A 16,415-nucleotide genomic window follows, 5' to 3' on the forward strand; every position below is an offset into this window, starting at 1 on the left:
CAATTGCAGTAGCTTTCATTAAATACATAGAAAACATAAGGACGAATTGGACATTCAACTTTTAAAGCGTAAAGCGGTAGAAATTTTACAGGTGTCGGTGAAATATCAAAAGCACTTCAAATTTTCTCTTAAATGTTCCATGATTGGTGCCGTTGACATATAGCATAAAAATCTTGTCAGACAAAAGTTGTACCGCTTATATGACATTAGTAGGTAGGCAATGTTCGGCGAACATTCATTAGAGTTGACCATTAACCATTACAAATCGAACCGTAAGCCACCGTATTGGGCGGTCACCGTCCGTTACGGTTTCGGTTCAAATTGTAATGGTCAGTGGTCAATTGCATTAACATTTCGGCCGACACTGCCTACAGCCAAGGGGCATGCGACTTATTTAATATTGAAAATGTATATCTATGGTAACTAAAATATTTTATAATTTCCATAGGTATACGGTTAATATACAAAAGTAATCCACACTCAAAAGATGATATTTTCCTCATTGCAGTGTGTAAATTCAATACGAGCAAATGTTTACGGTGGTTAGCATAGGATCTCTGAAGTATATTGAGATTTTTTTCTTAGAAATACAATGATAATATTAACCATACAAAATAATTCGGAATGTAAATAAACACACAGTTACAAGATACGAGCTTTTTAAAGTAACTGTCAACAATCGTTGACAGTTACTTTAAAAAGCTCGTACTATACTATAAAAAATAATATACTATAAAAAATTCGTATCCTGTAATGTCATGTCATGTTGTCTCGTAATGTTTGCAGTATTTTGCCTGCTCGGTAAGTTTTCAAAAAATAATTACGGGGTCATAATTAAGTGGACCTTAAAAAAATCTTAATTGATGATAAATAAACGGATAAATTCTATATATGGTTTATTTTATCACCCGCATTGGATTTACACACTGTATATTTAACACGTCATTTGACATTTACACGAGTCAAATTTGCCCCTAGATTTCCGGTGACATCAGTGACATCGTACTCTTAATAAGTTTTTGGCAATAATTTCATTTTTGGTACAAGCTCTTATCGCTGACTATACCTTTCTTTCTACAACTATTACTCATCGAGACAATTCTAAAAACCCCAAACAGAATTAGGTTGCGTTGTTTTATCACAGAGTTCCAGTGGCTACCCCTGTCTCCATCATCAGATCAGCTCGACGTTACCATAATATTGCATTATCAATTTATCACCCGACTTACATATGTATGCAAATCTTCAGCTTCATTGAAAACCAGGAAGTGGGTCAAATTTAACTTGCAAGATTTGATTACAGACCGACAGACAGACAACGGGACAGGTGAAACTAAATAAAAGCTTAATAAAAATATCTAACGAGGACAAAAGTCAGTTTAGGGCAAAAATATCTAACGAAGACAAGTGTCATCTGTTAACACTGACCTCGAAACTGCAACGCTAAAGTGTTCATAATAGTGCAATTTTTGTAATATCGCAAGTGTATCCATTTTTAATAAGCGACAAGCATATTTAGGACTATTTGGCGCAATGATTAAATCTAAACTTTTGTCCCTGACTGTTTATCCAAAATCTGTAAATAACTATCGTCATTAGTTAATTTGTTTGGGAAACTAAATAAACCATTTTAACCGACTTCAAAAAGATCGACAGTATTTTTTGTACGAATATGTTTGTAACACAGAACTGGAGTTCTATGGTAACACAGTACTCCATTATTTGTAAACCGATTTGGTTTTTTATTCAAAAGTATACATTTTTGTGAAATTCAGATCCAAGAGGAATTGAGGGAACTTCCAATCTTTACTAATACTTATAGCAATTTGTGTATTTTTATCAACAAATCAAGCATTTAAATTCAAAAGTGTATCATTTGATAAATTCGACAGTGTGTTAATGAAGTTTTTAAGGATTGGCTTGGCAACGACTTCAAATATATCATTTGCTAGCGCATATAAAAGGCGTAATATTTTATTTTATCCTTCTTGAAGCCGGTTTTTTTTTAAAGTTTAATCTGATCTATTTAAAAATGTACATTGGATTGGATTTGTATGAATGGTAATTATCACATCAATCGATGAGTACTACAGACTTGCATCATGCATATAGTCGTACCTTTATCTATACAGTAGGCTATGTAAAAGTGGATAGAATGTCTAAGTCAGCCAGGCTAGTAGGAGCCAAGGCTAGTTGGCGGTGTGCCGTCGTTTGAATGTAGACCTTAACTGTGTAACTGTAGGGTATTTAATGACTCGGAGGTGTAGCTCAATGACGTTCATTGACACGAGCGTTCGATGGCGACGCTGGGCGCAGTGCTGGTTTTCCTTCTCCGTTTTCATGCATTGATATTAGAAACTATTTACTATAATAATGCAGATTGAAAGTTACATGCGATTGCATGTCGCAAAATAACATTTATACCCTTAATAGTGCTGATGCAATAATGAATTTACATATAAACGAACATAAACCCTGATAATATTAGAACCCTTTTATGACGTTAAATATTACGCAGGCTATTAAACTACACAATGAAATTTTCATGAACATTATAAGAGTGTTTAAAAACAATTAAGGTTAGAAATTTGTTTTTTTATCCTCGTTTATTTGATTACACAAAATACAAGCAGATGTGGTAGTGAGCATTCTATTGTTTAGTTTTAAATTGTTTTATTTATATAAATAAATAAATGTTATGGAACAATTTTACATAAATCAACCTAGTCCCACGGTCAGCTAGATAAGGCTTGTGTTGAGTATACATTAACTACTAAAGTTTTTTAAACTACATATTGAACTTAGGAAACCTTGAGATACCAGAACCGTGTATGATAAGTCGACGAATTAGTGACATAAAAGTCACAGCCTAATTCAAATTCCGGATCTATAATAAGAACCATTGAACCTGTTTAATTATTTATAGTACAAATACTCGCTGAAAATCGATAGAGTAATTGACCTGTCCCGATACGAGACCGGCGGTTCGTATCGTTCATCTTCTCCCAAGCACCAGATTCGGTTGGCCTCCGAGACCATGCGTCGGCGTCTAAGTTTCCGCGAGTTACGTAGCTTTAAAGGGTCTGCGTTTGGTGGCCGGTTAGGCGAGGTGGCTCAGAGCTCGTGACCCAATTTCGCAGCTGGTGGTTTCAGCAGCGACGTTGGGCGCCGCGGGGAGAACGGGGCGCGCGGGCGGCGGGCGCGTGTCAATGCCGTTCGTTGACTCGAAGCAGCGGCGTCGGCGCGGCCTCCGGCTTACATAACCACCGACAATGAGCGGCGCTCGCCCACCGCAGCGCCGTGTCGTGTGTGCCGCTGCCGACCCATGCTACTCACAACATCACGTACCTACTCTAACTAGGTACCATGAATATCCGACGGAAAATGGCGAAATTTGACTGTAACACTGGCACTGGCACATACGCATCTATTCATTTTGGACACAATGAATTAAACACAAAGTTTAATCACCTGAGCATTAAAATATTTCAATTTGATTACGCGTTAAACTTTCACTGTTCCTGACCTAATTTCTATGGATTCTTCCATGAGATTCCGTCCGCAATTGCCCACTACAAAATAATATCCCAGACCAGAAACGGCTGCGGTGTCGCTAAACGATACTTAATAAAAAGAAAAAAAAAGAATGCTGATTTATGAACACATTGTTTTTTGTTTGAGGAGGATGCACAATTTTAGCTCTTACATAAATTGAATTTTTACACATTTTAATGAAGGGCCATGCCATGAAAAAAAAACACGGAAGGTAGACTGTTTTTGCAAGGGCAGACTCTAAGCAACAAATAGAAAACAATCGCGAAGACAGGTCTAAATTTAATTAATTTCAGTTGTATATCGTTTCAGATAGCAATAAATTTTAGTATAAAATAGCTAGTAATATAAGTGAGGGATCTGACAAGCAAAATTTTAAACATAAATATATTTTCAGAGTCATTGAGATAAAAGGTAAAAACCGACGCGACAGTCATAATAGGCGCTTTTGTTTCCTTCTGATTCGCTGGCTTTACCCCCGATCTTAATAATTAAAATGTGAAATACTAATTAATTGAAAACGTTCGTAAACAATAAAACCCTACTTCGTTCTGCCGTGTTTATTTCATAAAAAGATAGTACTGGAAACGAATCATCTATTTGTCCTCATCTCTTTAAGGAAGGAAGTTGCTGCACTTGCTACGCTATGAGAGTAAAAGTTAAATCGTAAAAAGCTTTGTATTTCCTAGAAAAGTGAGATGCAGCCTTTATTAAAGGTCATTAACTTAGTTTTCCGCTGTCGTAGTAAAATACTAACAAGGGACCTATCAGAATAAAATGTAACCTCCTAAAGAAAATACCTAAAAAATGCATAATAGTAGAGCGCTATAATGAGACCTTTCTGTACTTGTCAGGGTCGTCCCTACCTAGTGCAGTAGTGTTAGTTTATAAATTGAATGAAATCCGCCCTACAATCTAGGTAAGGTCAGCTCGCCTTCCCGTCAAATTTACGACAGACCATTAACATTCACGGAAAGCTAGCAAATAAGCATCATGAATGCAAGTACATATCTAGTACCGAGATGCTTGAATGGGTGCTCCTGTGCTTGGATGGTATTAGGGCGGGCGGCGCGAAGAGCCGAAAGTGAAAGATGCGCAGTCGCGGGGCGAGGGGGAGGAGTCCACGCGAGCGGAGCCGCGGCTCGCAGCTAGCGAGCAGAGTGCACTGCCGCAGCCTCACGCAAGCCAAACAAAACTTTAGTTAGTAACCTACTTCCGTACGAGCGCCGTGAGCGCGATACCCGCTCCGCTCGCGCCGCTCCGCTGCTAGCTTTAGTACTGTGACCGTTTCAGTGTAACGTATATACTTGGTTTATGAACTCTTTGGCTCCGGTTTGGTTGAATGGACACACATGTGACCCCTGGACAGGAACTTTTTGCCAAAATGTTTTACGGTGAGAACTGTTACGATTGTTTACTATTGTCCCGCTTTTGTTTTTTTTTTTCTGTTGTTGTTCTACACGTTGGCATGCACTTTACAGTTGTCGTTCATTCATTATTATTATCAGACGGCCACGCACACACCGCACTAGCAACGCGTCTATTTTTTATGCGAAAGTTGTACAAAAAATTATTTAAGTGCCAAAAGTCACTGTGTTTTTTTATCAAGTACCTTAGTCAATCGTTATTATGCGATGATATGTTTCTTAAATGTGCATAGGTGAGGTATAATTATTTGATTTATGTTTTCTCAGATGACAATAAAAATCAGTAACTTTATAAACTTTATTATTGGTGCCATATTAGGTATAACATACATATATATACTTATAGCAGTAAAAGGTTTGGTTTAGAAGACAATTTGTGTAAAGTTAACTTTAACCAATTCTACCGCCATTTTTAACATCTCGTTTTAAGTTTTATATGCCATGACGGTCCAGTCGGCCATCTTGAATTTTGCGTTGCAGTGTCGCCATCTAGTAGTTAGTTAGATTTTTTCTAATACAAAGCTCATTGCTCGCAATTTGTTTGCTCGTGTAGTATCGAAATTCTAGAAATTTCGTATCCTGTTACATTTATGTTTCACCGTGTTTTTAAACTACACAGACTAATGTTTTTTTCTAAGGGTGACCACCCTAAAGGGTTCGGCATCTTTGCTCTTTGTCTAGTCTAGGTCATCGGTGGCTACGTTTAGTGCGACGGGCAAGTTCTTCTATTTAGGTAGACGACGGAATGCATATTATAATTATATTGGGAAGGGAAAGTGTACATTTAGAAATACTGGTGGTAGGGAAAAACCTACCTGGTTGACAATACTGTGTTGTTAATAGCACAAATAACAAAAAAAATGAACCAATTTCTTTAATTTTTTATTGTATCTATGGAAGGTGGAGGTAATTGTATCAATCTTTATTTGATTAGAGCGTACGTATTATTTCACCTTAGCCAAGTTTATAATGCACTTATTTATATTGTACAATTTATATTAGTTATAACCTAACCTATCGTCTTAAAAATAATGCCAGAAACTTCATATTCATGATTTTCATGGGTTCAAAAACAGCATAAAACATTTGATTAAAAACAGCATAAAATATTATTCCAGAGTACAAAAAAAAATTGCCGTATGCTGCAATTTTCTAAACTAACCTTTGCACTGTATGTAGGTCATGTAGTACTGAGCCATTCATTCGTCACATTGATACCTACACAAAAGCCTCACAACACAGGCCTTCGTCAACTAGTCTCGGGTACGACCTATGTTAGTTAAAACGGTGGACTGCAAGGCTATCAAACTTCTTGATTTTAAGCCTTCGTTCCTTATTCATAAGGGCCATTTGTTACAGGAGTTAATTAAACGTGCTAATTTTCAATAAATGTACCAAATCAACCTAGAAAATTAAATCATCATCGCGATGTCCTGGTACAGGGTTTATTTTTAATGATCTTTTTTGTTGTCCTCTGTGGTGAGAAGTAATTAAGGCTCTCACCGTTTGAACATTAACTGTCACTCAGCCTTGATAAAAATCATAAATTCCCTTACATTTCTATCTAACTTTTTAAATTCCGTAACAGCCGTGCATATAGTAAAACATGAACTTATGACGCTTGCATGGACGCCCATCGTGTTTCATACAATGTTTAAACTGTGTAAAAGCAGTAATCAGTCAGCCTAATGTGAGCCTTAACCATTCTACTTAACGTGTTCCTAAATCATCTTATGTTTCACGAAAACGCGCACACTTCGCAGGCGTGTGGGCTCTCGAAACTAGGTCGGTTCAGTGACCCATATGTTTACCTAACGATTGTGCGCGCCCGCCATAGCCTCGCGGCTTATCATTATCACCGTTCGCATTTTCGTTTAGGTTATCTACCGGGCAACCTGTCTCCCACTCGTGATAACCGTCGGCAACGCAATTTGCAACCAATGCAATTGGGAATACGGCTCGCTTTCCTTCGGCTGAAAATTACCGAAAATGTTTTTCATATCACCGATAATAAATGCGTTTGGTGTTTGTAGGTAAATCTGTATATTTTATTCGCTTACAATTAATTTAATTGGCGTACTAGGAGCACTCGTTACAAATAACATTAATATTTTTGGTATTGGAAACAATATTTTGCGATGAAAATTTTCGTATCCGAAGAATGTTATATGGAAACCTACCAAATGAAAACAGTCGATATCATTACATGGGCTATTGAAACGTATAATATGTTTAAATGTGTCTATGTTTATCCGTTGAAACGGAGTTTAAGCCTTAATCAGTACCTACCCCTAACGCTACTGAGACGAAGACCTTTTGAAAGAACTCGGGGCGTTAGGAATAGGAAGTTATATACAGTGTTATCAACAGGGCCATTATGTACCACTTTTTGAAATGGGTTCCTATTTGGTAGACTGTATATGAAAATGCTAACTTTTATTTTACTTCTACAAAGAAGACACAACCCGCTCATGGTGATCGCGCAAAGAAAAGAGAGCAAGCACAGAGATAACAAAAAAAGGTTACTAAAATGCGTGGTTTGTATGCGTACCACAAGTAATACAAATAAATTCTAATCTTTATGTTGGCAATGCTGGCAACACCGATCTTTGACAGTGATTTCAATTTAATAAGGTGCTTATCTGTGCCTAGGTATAAAATGAATACCTAATTAATACTGCAAAAATTGTCATTGAAACTTTCGTGCAACTTTCTCCTGGCATCCTAATGACGTTAAATACGAGCCGGCCAGCAAGATTGATGCTCTCTTGGATTAGATCGCACTGACAGGCACTCGCCATACAAATGAAGTATCGCGGGCACGAACCACCTACAAATGATTAACCAATGGAATATGTATCTTCCGTGTCAAGAGTTAAAGATTAATATCCATTTACATGCGAACTTGACAGGAGTGTGTCTATCTGTACTGTACATAGCTTGTGCCAAGGTTGGTGAAAGTTAATGACGTCACTTTTCCAACAGGCTACCTTTGGCGAACTGTTTAGTAAAGTTATTAGGAATTTACATATTGGAGAGAGCGGGGTTTGACAGTTTCAGCACCTTCCCGTATCTATTTATAAAAACTAAATAGCCTTGCCTCGAGTAGGTATGATAAAAAAGAATAAGAAAACAAAAAACCCAACTAATTCAATCAATGCATATTTAACGTATTTATTCTTTAATTCCCTATATCATACCAATCAGATCAACGTTTGTACTGTATAGTAACGTAAACAAATTGCACAACACGATAATTCATATAACCTCTGAAGTCGTTACAGTACACAGGATTAACTTTCGACAACAATGCGCACAAGCGTGGATTCTTAATTAGTAACCCAAGTTTGCCTTCAAACGCTTGAATCGACCATCGCCCTTCATTTTTGTTAGCGCCTTCCACACTTTGCCTACGAAGGTGAACGCATGGACCGTCGCTAAGTTCATCGCAGTCATTACAATTACAGTGTTAGTTTGTGCGAGGAGGATAGATTGATTACGTAGTACGTTGTTCATAGTTTAGTCTAGTGCGCGGTATGGGCTTAAGGTCGCTTGGACAAAACGTAGATGCGTCAACGAACCCTACAAGGTGACAGCGCCAGCAATCTAACTAGTTACATCTGTGGCGCCTGGAGTAATATTACTCGTGTTAACAATTTTCAATTCAAATTTAATACATAATATATATGTATAAAACAGCGACGGCATATATATAGACGAAACTCTTAGTACATTTTGGAATTCAAAAGCGCTATCACTTTAGTTATTCTAGTTCAATGATATAAAAACATGCATTTACAAAAAAAAAACAAGTTTACACTAAGTGAACTAGTCCTAAAGAACCTAAGCTCAATTAGTTTTGTAATAAGCCCTTTCAGTTTGCCCAACCACCTGTGGCTATTTCGAGCCTGGGGCTTTGTTTTAAATACTCTCAAATGAAAAGGTTTCGTTATATAACCGCAAACTTAAACTAGACGTATGTAGGTCCTGTTTAAATAGCTCGCGTAGCAATCTTAACAACTGTATTGTAATACGTATAATTACTGTAAGAAGGGTAAAAAATAACGTATCTTTATATGAAGTTAGTAGAATTGTATACATGTTCATAATAGTTACAGAAAACACAGAAATCATTAAGTAAATCTGACTTTTCACAGCTACGAAGCTAAAAACTTTACTTAGTTATCATTCTGTATTTATAAACGTAAGAATATTTGTTATTTCTTGGCAGACTGCACTAAAATTTTCCAGTGGCCTCAAAAACTGACACCAGAAATATTTTAAATAAGACAATAAGTACACATCTTGTAATAGAATGGGTAATACATTCACTTTACATTTATGAATTTTGTTCATATTTAAAACGAGGCTAATAATTACATACCACTATGAAATATATAAATAAAATCATGAATAATAAATAAAATAAATTGATTTGCAAGAGTAACAACGATAGAACAATGGGTCATCTCGTATGAAAGCCAAACAAAACTTGGCCTATTATCATTGTCCCAATATGATGTGACTGCACTGTTACAATAATCTTTATATTTATGTTATAATTTATTCTAAGATGCGAAGTTATTTTGTTATTCGATAACATCTTATCAACTGTTTATTCCTTTTGTTATCGCATTGACGATGGGTGTCCTTAGAAAGTGTGTTACTGGCTTCAAGGAATTAATTTATGTACGGCAAACAATAGTACAGGTTAATAGCGCATATTTTTCGTTTTGTCATAATTGTATTAATACATACAAATGCACACATACAAACACAGATGTGCATTAAAGTAATTGGCAGAATATTTTGATGCCTAGATTGTTGTTAAAGTCGCTTCTTATAAATTTTTATCGCTTATTTAGTTATTTACATGCAAAAATTGTGATTGCATGAAAAATGCAATAATTTTATAATACTGACTGACTTGAATTCAGTGTTATCACATGACATTCAAATCAAATTAGTGCAAGAATATCGTGTTTCGTTTTTGAATATGCTCTTTATAGACGCTGCCCATTAAGTTATGGCACAGCCGAGGAAATTGATTCTTTAGCAATTTGCGGTTCAAGTAAATTTGGTTGTACATACTTATGCCAAGAGCTGTCCAATGTAAAGTGAACCGTAAATCCTATCACAGTAATATGGCGCATAATTGTTAGCACTATGTTTAGTAAAATGTAATGTGAACCGAACTGATTTAATATCGCATACTCATGTTTATTTACATCGTGCCGTTACACCGGTGGTCGTTAGAAGTTGTAGGTACACTTCTCAAATGACAATACCTTCTCAATAAATTATGACATGAATGAAAAACATTTTGATTGTGATTTTTGTACCATCGTGCATATTTTTTGCATTGGTGTAGAAAAAATAGTTCCAGCGCTTTTAACTACAATAAATTACTCAAATTACAGAAACTTAATGTGGACGCATAGCTTCCAGGATCTAATCGGGATTTCGGAGGTTATCTAGGAGACTTTGAACCAAACCTACCCACTTTCACCTTTATTGTATGGTATTTTTTATTAATATTATTATTTGTGTATTTCATTTCGGAACATATTAACACAACTTCACCCTTTTTACACTACTGTACTAGTTTACCATCATATTTACCCAACTGTAACGTGATCTGGATTCCGGCAAAATATCAGTGAGTCGCTCGAAAGAGTAAAGCGTATAGCTGATTCGGAACCCTTTTGTTTTTGCTAAAATGCACACAGCGTACAGCAAGTAAATCCATGTCTCGTGTTATTTTTTTCTGCTAATTACATAAATTCTGTACTTTAGTTTTATTCAAATAAACGTTTTATCCATCGATCTATCTTCCAGTTTAGCCCCATGCGTTATTAATAAATAATACATAATACAATAACTACACATAGCTATATTAAATGACATTCGATGACGAACTCACGCACAGCAGCCGCGGCGACAACACAGCGTTAAATAACAATTTTATAACTATGTCATCATTGACCCTAATTTTAGATAACCGCCAGCCGAGCTTGTGCTAGCAGCTAAAGTAATGTCACGCTGCGACCATACAGACACCCTTGATACTTTATTTGGCTATAATATTTACTTTTCTAAAATGTTAGTGTAGCTAGAGAGATTAGTCTCCCTAAAACACTAGATCACAGTCATAATGCAGTCAAGGTCTAAAATATCGACTCAGCTAAAGCGCCACTAATATGATGTACCTACACGACTTAATTTCCTAGACTGGCTTAACAAAATGGCATACTATTTTCTCACAAATTTGGGAAGGTAGGACACGTCAGTTTGTTACTTAGTACCAACGTTCTTTTTTTTTATACAATTTGTTGAAAATAATTTTAGCCTAAGAATATTAAAGCTTATCTAAAATGTCAACTAGTAAATGTTTAGTTCTCAAGAAAAGGTGTTTGCGCGTACATAATAGAAGTTCGATAAGATAAACGACTCAAGCGCCTACTGGCTTAAGGTCCCTTTTTGAACAGAACCACATAAATCGGCTACTCTAATAGCTGACGGTACTAACAGGATGTAGTAGGTGCAATCACCTACAATATGATCGTGACAATGGCGTCGCTCGATAAAGGCCTAAAGTGCTACTATTTGTTACGACTTATTAGAAACGAGTCATACGAGTATCGAGTATCCTGGGTTCCAGAAGCAATTGCTTGTTTTGGAATTGGAACCGTTTGCTATTGAATAATAGTTTTTGATATATATTAATATGTACACATAATCTCATGAGGAGAATTATGATTATAGTCGACCCTCTTAATGTATGTTACACTAGTATTTTTTTCCAACTTCCAGACTACGAGTATATACATTTTAAAATTAAAGTGCAAGTTTGCATTTAGTCGAGCTAGTTCACGGCAAAATACAACTTTAAGTATTTTGTTTTTCGTATCAGAATCATAAAGATTAAAACATTTAAAACTAACAACAGTTGGCTTGGTAGCACGAGGTTCAAAACACACATAATACATAACAAACACACCGCAAGGCAATGCTAGGTTACACCCGAGTTCACCCTAAGAAGTTGACCTTTATACCACAAAATCACAAGAATTTTGTTCTTGTATGCATAATTGGAATCAAATCATTACTTGAAAGCGAGCGTACAGAACGTTCTTGTGGTAACAAAGGGGAGTCCGTGACTCGTGCACATTGTCGGCGCAAAGGTCCGGTGGCGAGGCCGGCGCGGCGCCCGCGCTCCTGCGTGGGAACCTGCCAGGCCCACGTAACATCTCAACTGTTGTCGTGGAGACGGTACTGCTCGGCTTAAACATTCTTTATTCCTATAAAACTGTATAAATCACTCACAATGAGAATCAACATATCGCGAAAAGTGCGGCAATGGTTGAAAAGTGCATATTATTAAATTTAATTTATGCGCATTGTCAACAGTTTTATACTCATAAACAGAATTATGGAGCGTAGAATGACATCGGTTTTAAATAATATTGTTTTTAGTCAAGCATATTTATGTATTCAAATCGGTTTGAAAAGGCATGAAGCCATGTGAATAAACGTAAGTAAACTTTAATTCATAAATTAAGAGATAGTGGTCGACTGCTTCTAGAAGCGTGGTAACTATTTAATTTTCCTCTCTGAAATTGACGTTATGGAAAACATTTTCACACAATTAATACCTACCTATATACCATATTTAATAGTATAACCATACCCCATGCCCCTTCCATTGACTTATTTCGATTTTTTTATGTTTATGCGAGTTAAGAGCGAATAAAAGTTCATACAAATTATTGGAAACTCTTATATAAATTTTATCAACATTATTCTTTTCATATGATTCAAAGTTACCTTTAAGGTAAACAGCGTAGCAACACTAGCAACCAGCATGAGAAGCGAGCTATCGGAGCGGTTTGCTACTGAATAAACTACCGAAAACCACCCAACTACCTATAGTCCCCTATTCGGGTCATCCACGATGACGCGCGGATTTGTCAAATTTAACCTTTAATAACATAACTTTACGAGTCAGGGCACTCATCTTCGTGAATGACACGATCTTTATTTACATCTACGACATACAAGCCTTACACGTACCCATTTAAATAATAATCAATAATAATCTTCTTTTTGTTCTGTTTAATTGCCTGTGTTTTTCTTCGTTATTTGAAAATATTTAGCCTCAGATTTGCGATATTCTTTTTTTTTATACTACGTCGGTGGCGAACAAGCATATGGCCCGCCTGATGGTAAGCAGTCTCGGCTGCTGTTTTCTGTAAGGTGGAGGTACTTAGCCAGTTGGGCTCTGATCTAGATCTGGAATGACATCCACTGGCACCTACCACACAAAGCAAGTTCAAATAATATTATAGGTAGGAAAGTCGAGTTAAATTTGGACCATAAATGGAAATGTATGGACTATAGTTGTAGGTATTGCGGTGCCAATATGAGCGCCAAAAGACCCACACTCACCAATGGGTAGGGAAAACTTTGATAATAGTACATTGTGTATTAGGGGCGGTAAACAAAAATTTACGAACAAGTGGTAATTTTAAGTCGAGTTATCAACACCTTCCCGGCCCGGCGTGTACCGAATTACGCTTACCCGTACAGAATGCCACGTATGCGCTTAGGCAGTACAATTATTATTACTAGCTTCCCGTTTTTGTCCGTGTATTTTTATAATTATATACTTGTGACTAAATCATGCGAATGGAACATGACTTAGTGACAAAAATCGGTCAAAAGCATGTCGGGCTATTTTGTGTAGGGTTCCGTAGTTACTATTCTGTCAAAATAGACTAAACGGACTATTAGAAAGTATCATGTACATTACAAGCATAAGGGAATACCTTCGTAGCGATTTCTACGTCTTTTTACTAAGAAGAGAATACTTTTTGTAATAACTCTAAAATGGCTGAATATTTCGTAGATCCGTGGTTGAAAAGTTAGAAGGGGGGTACCATATTTTTTATCTTACGGAGCGATTATTTCTGAAACTATTAATTTTATTAAAAACATCGTTGTTGGAGACCCTCATTCGTTTTGTAATACCTATCCAACGATACCCCACACCATTGGTATAAAGCAAAAATAAGAATTTAAAAAAAGGCATGGGGGGTATCCAAAAATTTGTTTTGTTGTAGTTTTTATTTTACCGTTCAGCATTTAAATTTGCAGCTTTTAGCAGTAACGATGACGGAGCAAAGCCTCGGACGGACAGACGGACGGACATGTAGAAACTATAAGGGTTCCTAGTGGACTACGGAACCCTAGGGAATTAAAGGGATTAAAATATATCTCACTACTTCATACCTTGCAGTTTTACGTCAAAAATTACCAGAATTGAGGTCCAATATTTACGATTTTGTTTTATTTTACATTTATTTTAATTTAATAATATCGTTTTTCCCCTGCTAGGTGATAAGACACTTCATGTGTAATTCAGAGAATAGGAGCCCTCCACATTGCACAAGTTTTCTAACCACTGATCCGGAACTAATTTTCCTGGTTCCTGATCACTGGTTAAATTTCATGGTGTAGATGTATAAAACATTTTTAATATTTTTCAAACTCGATGGGTAGGGTGACACGTCTCATCTCCATATAATTTATAACCTAAAAACGCCTAATCTAGTAAAATTGTATTGAAATGACACCTGTCAGGGTACCCATAAAGTTTAAAAAGTATTATAAATATTTTTCAAATAGGTACTATAAATTAACCCGTTAATAAACGACCCTCCCCGGCTTCGCACGGGTTACACAACACCTTAACAAATTATACACTTAAACCTTCCTCAGGTATCAGTCTATTGATAGGTGAAAAGCGCATGAAAATCCGTTCAGTCGTTTTTTAGTTTATCGCGAACATACAGAGAGACGCGGCGGAGACTTTGTTTTATAAGGTGTATAGTGATGAAGCTTACACCCACTATTATTTAATAAAAGAAGCAACAAGAACCAAATTTTTCAAACGCCAGGACAGGGTCAATGACCTGCAAATCTAACAGCAAAGACATTCTTATGGAAAGTGCACATCTATTCTATATATAGATAGTGACCTTTCGCTTGGATGCGTCAGCCAAAGCAACGTGATGTAATGGTATTACCCACACAGTCATAGCTAGTTACACCGTTATGCATCTGTTTGTGTGTGTGATCGAAAGTGAAAGCTGAGGTCTCAATGGGGTCTGACCGGTGTGAGCAGTGCAGCGCGCAGTCAATGTCGATATCGATATTCAATGGCGCGTTCGAGTAATACTGTACTGTACAGTACTTCCTAGACAGGACTAAGGGTTGGATGCACCAAACTGTTTCTTACCGTACAAGCGTTCATTAAATTTTATTGTACGGAACGTTCCATAGTCCGTTGATTGTGGTTGGTGCAACTGGCCTAAAGGGGCGGTGGTTCGCAACGTCTTGCGCGTCGACACCCTTCTATTGAAAAATAAATATTGCACACCCTTTTCGTTTAAATACGCGGTTTACAAAATCTCGGAGTTTAGGTGAGGTATTCTGCGCCATCTAGTTGGAAACTTCTGTACTAAGAATTATAGTATATGTAGAGGCACTTCGTTCCCAACAACTCATAAAACGATGTAGGAATGTCGTCTTGTATATGTACTTATGTATATCTTAGTACCGTTTTTTGAACACCTCCTTAAACCTCTCTTTTGACTCATTTTGCTAGAACTTGGTTTTACATGTAACTGTTTGAAATAACTCCATATTACTCCATAGAACCTGCTAAGTAGTCGGCGAGGGTAATTCACAAACGCTACGTACGTAACTATGTTTTTTTTATATATATATTTCACACCTCCTTAGGAATTAACATTAAAATAATTATGTGTACAATACCGATAGCAACATTTTCATCGATAGATGTCATTTTAATAACTGTCCATAAAACTAGTCAAAACAACAACAAATTAATGATCACGCCATCACTTTCCCCCTCGGCGGGCGGCTTTAGCCCACGTGCGCGGTCCTACGGGAGGTACCGTTACCGCGCACGCGTAAGTACTCCCGTTACCGCAGCGCACACGCGGTACCGTTACCCCGTCTACGGCGCCCGCGCCGCCGCCTAGACCCACTACTCTCGCTTTCCGTTTGAGGCCTTCCTCTTTTTGTGGAAGCTACGTCATGCCATCTAGACTTACAAGTTTGTTTACTTTGTGTCTATTTGAGTAATGCTAAGAAAAATATTACTACTGTAATATTTTCTTTATTAGACAATATTTCACGTCTCTAACTGTATCTACCTCCTACCTTTTACAAGTGTCAACTGCTTTTTTAAACCTTTCTAATTAGCCCAAACTCCATGTGGTTGTTTCCTTAGGGCCTACCGCGAAAATCGAAATTCGTCAATTGCGGGCATTTTTCTCTGTCACTCTAATTACGTCTTAGTGAGAGTAAAAGAGAAAAATCCCCGCAATTTGCGAATTTCGGTTTTCG

The 16,415-nt window shown here is 36.9% G+C and overlaps 1 protein-coding gene across 1 annotated transcript in view; it reads left to right on the top strand.

Moving 5' to 3' along the window:
* The first annotated feature begins 3,080 nt into the window (after positions 1-3,080).
* LOC133523866 (hormone receptor 4) overlaps positions 3,081-16,415 on the top strand; it is a 62,252-nt gene continuing 48,917 nt past the window's right edge. Inside the window, exon 1 of the mRNA XM_061859629.1 lies at positions 3,081-4,946. Within this exon, the coding sequence (XP_061715613.1) occupies positions 4,895-4,946 (52 nt within the window). The 5' untranslated portion in view covers positions 3,081-4,894. The remainder of the gene's footprint in view (positions 4,947-16,415) is intronic.

The sequence above is a fragment of the Cydia pomonella genome, chromosome 1, assembly GCF_033807575.1.
Source record: "Cydia pomonella isolate Wapato2018A chromosome 1, ilCydPomo1, whole genome shotgun sequence".
In the NCBI taxonomy this organism is placed as follows: Eukaryota; Metazoa; Arthropoda; class Insecta; order Lepidoptera; family Tortricidae; genus Cydia; species Cydia pomonella.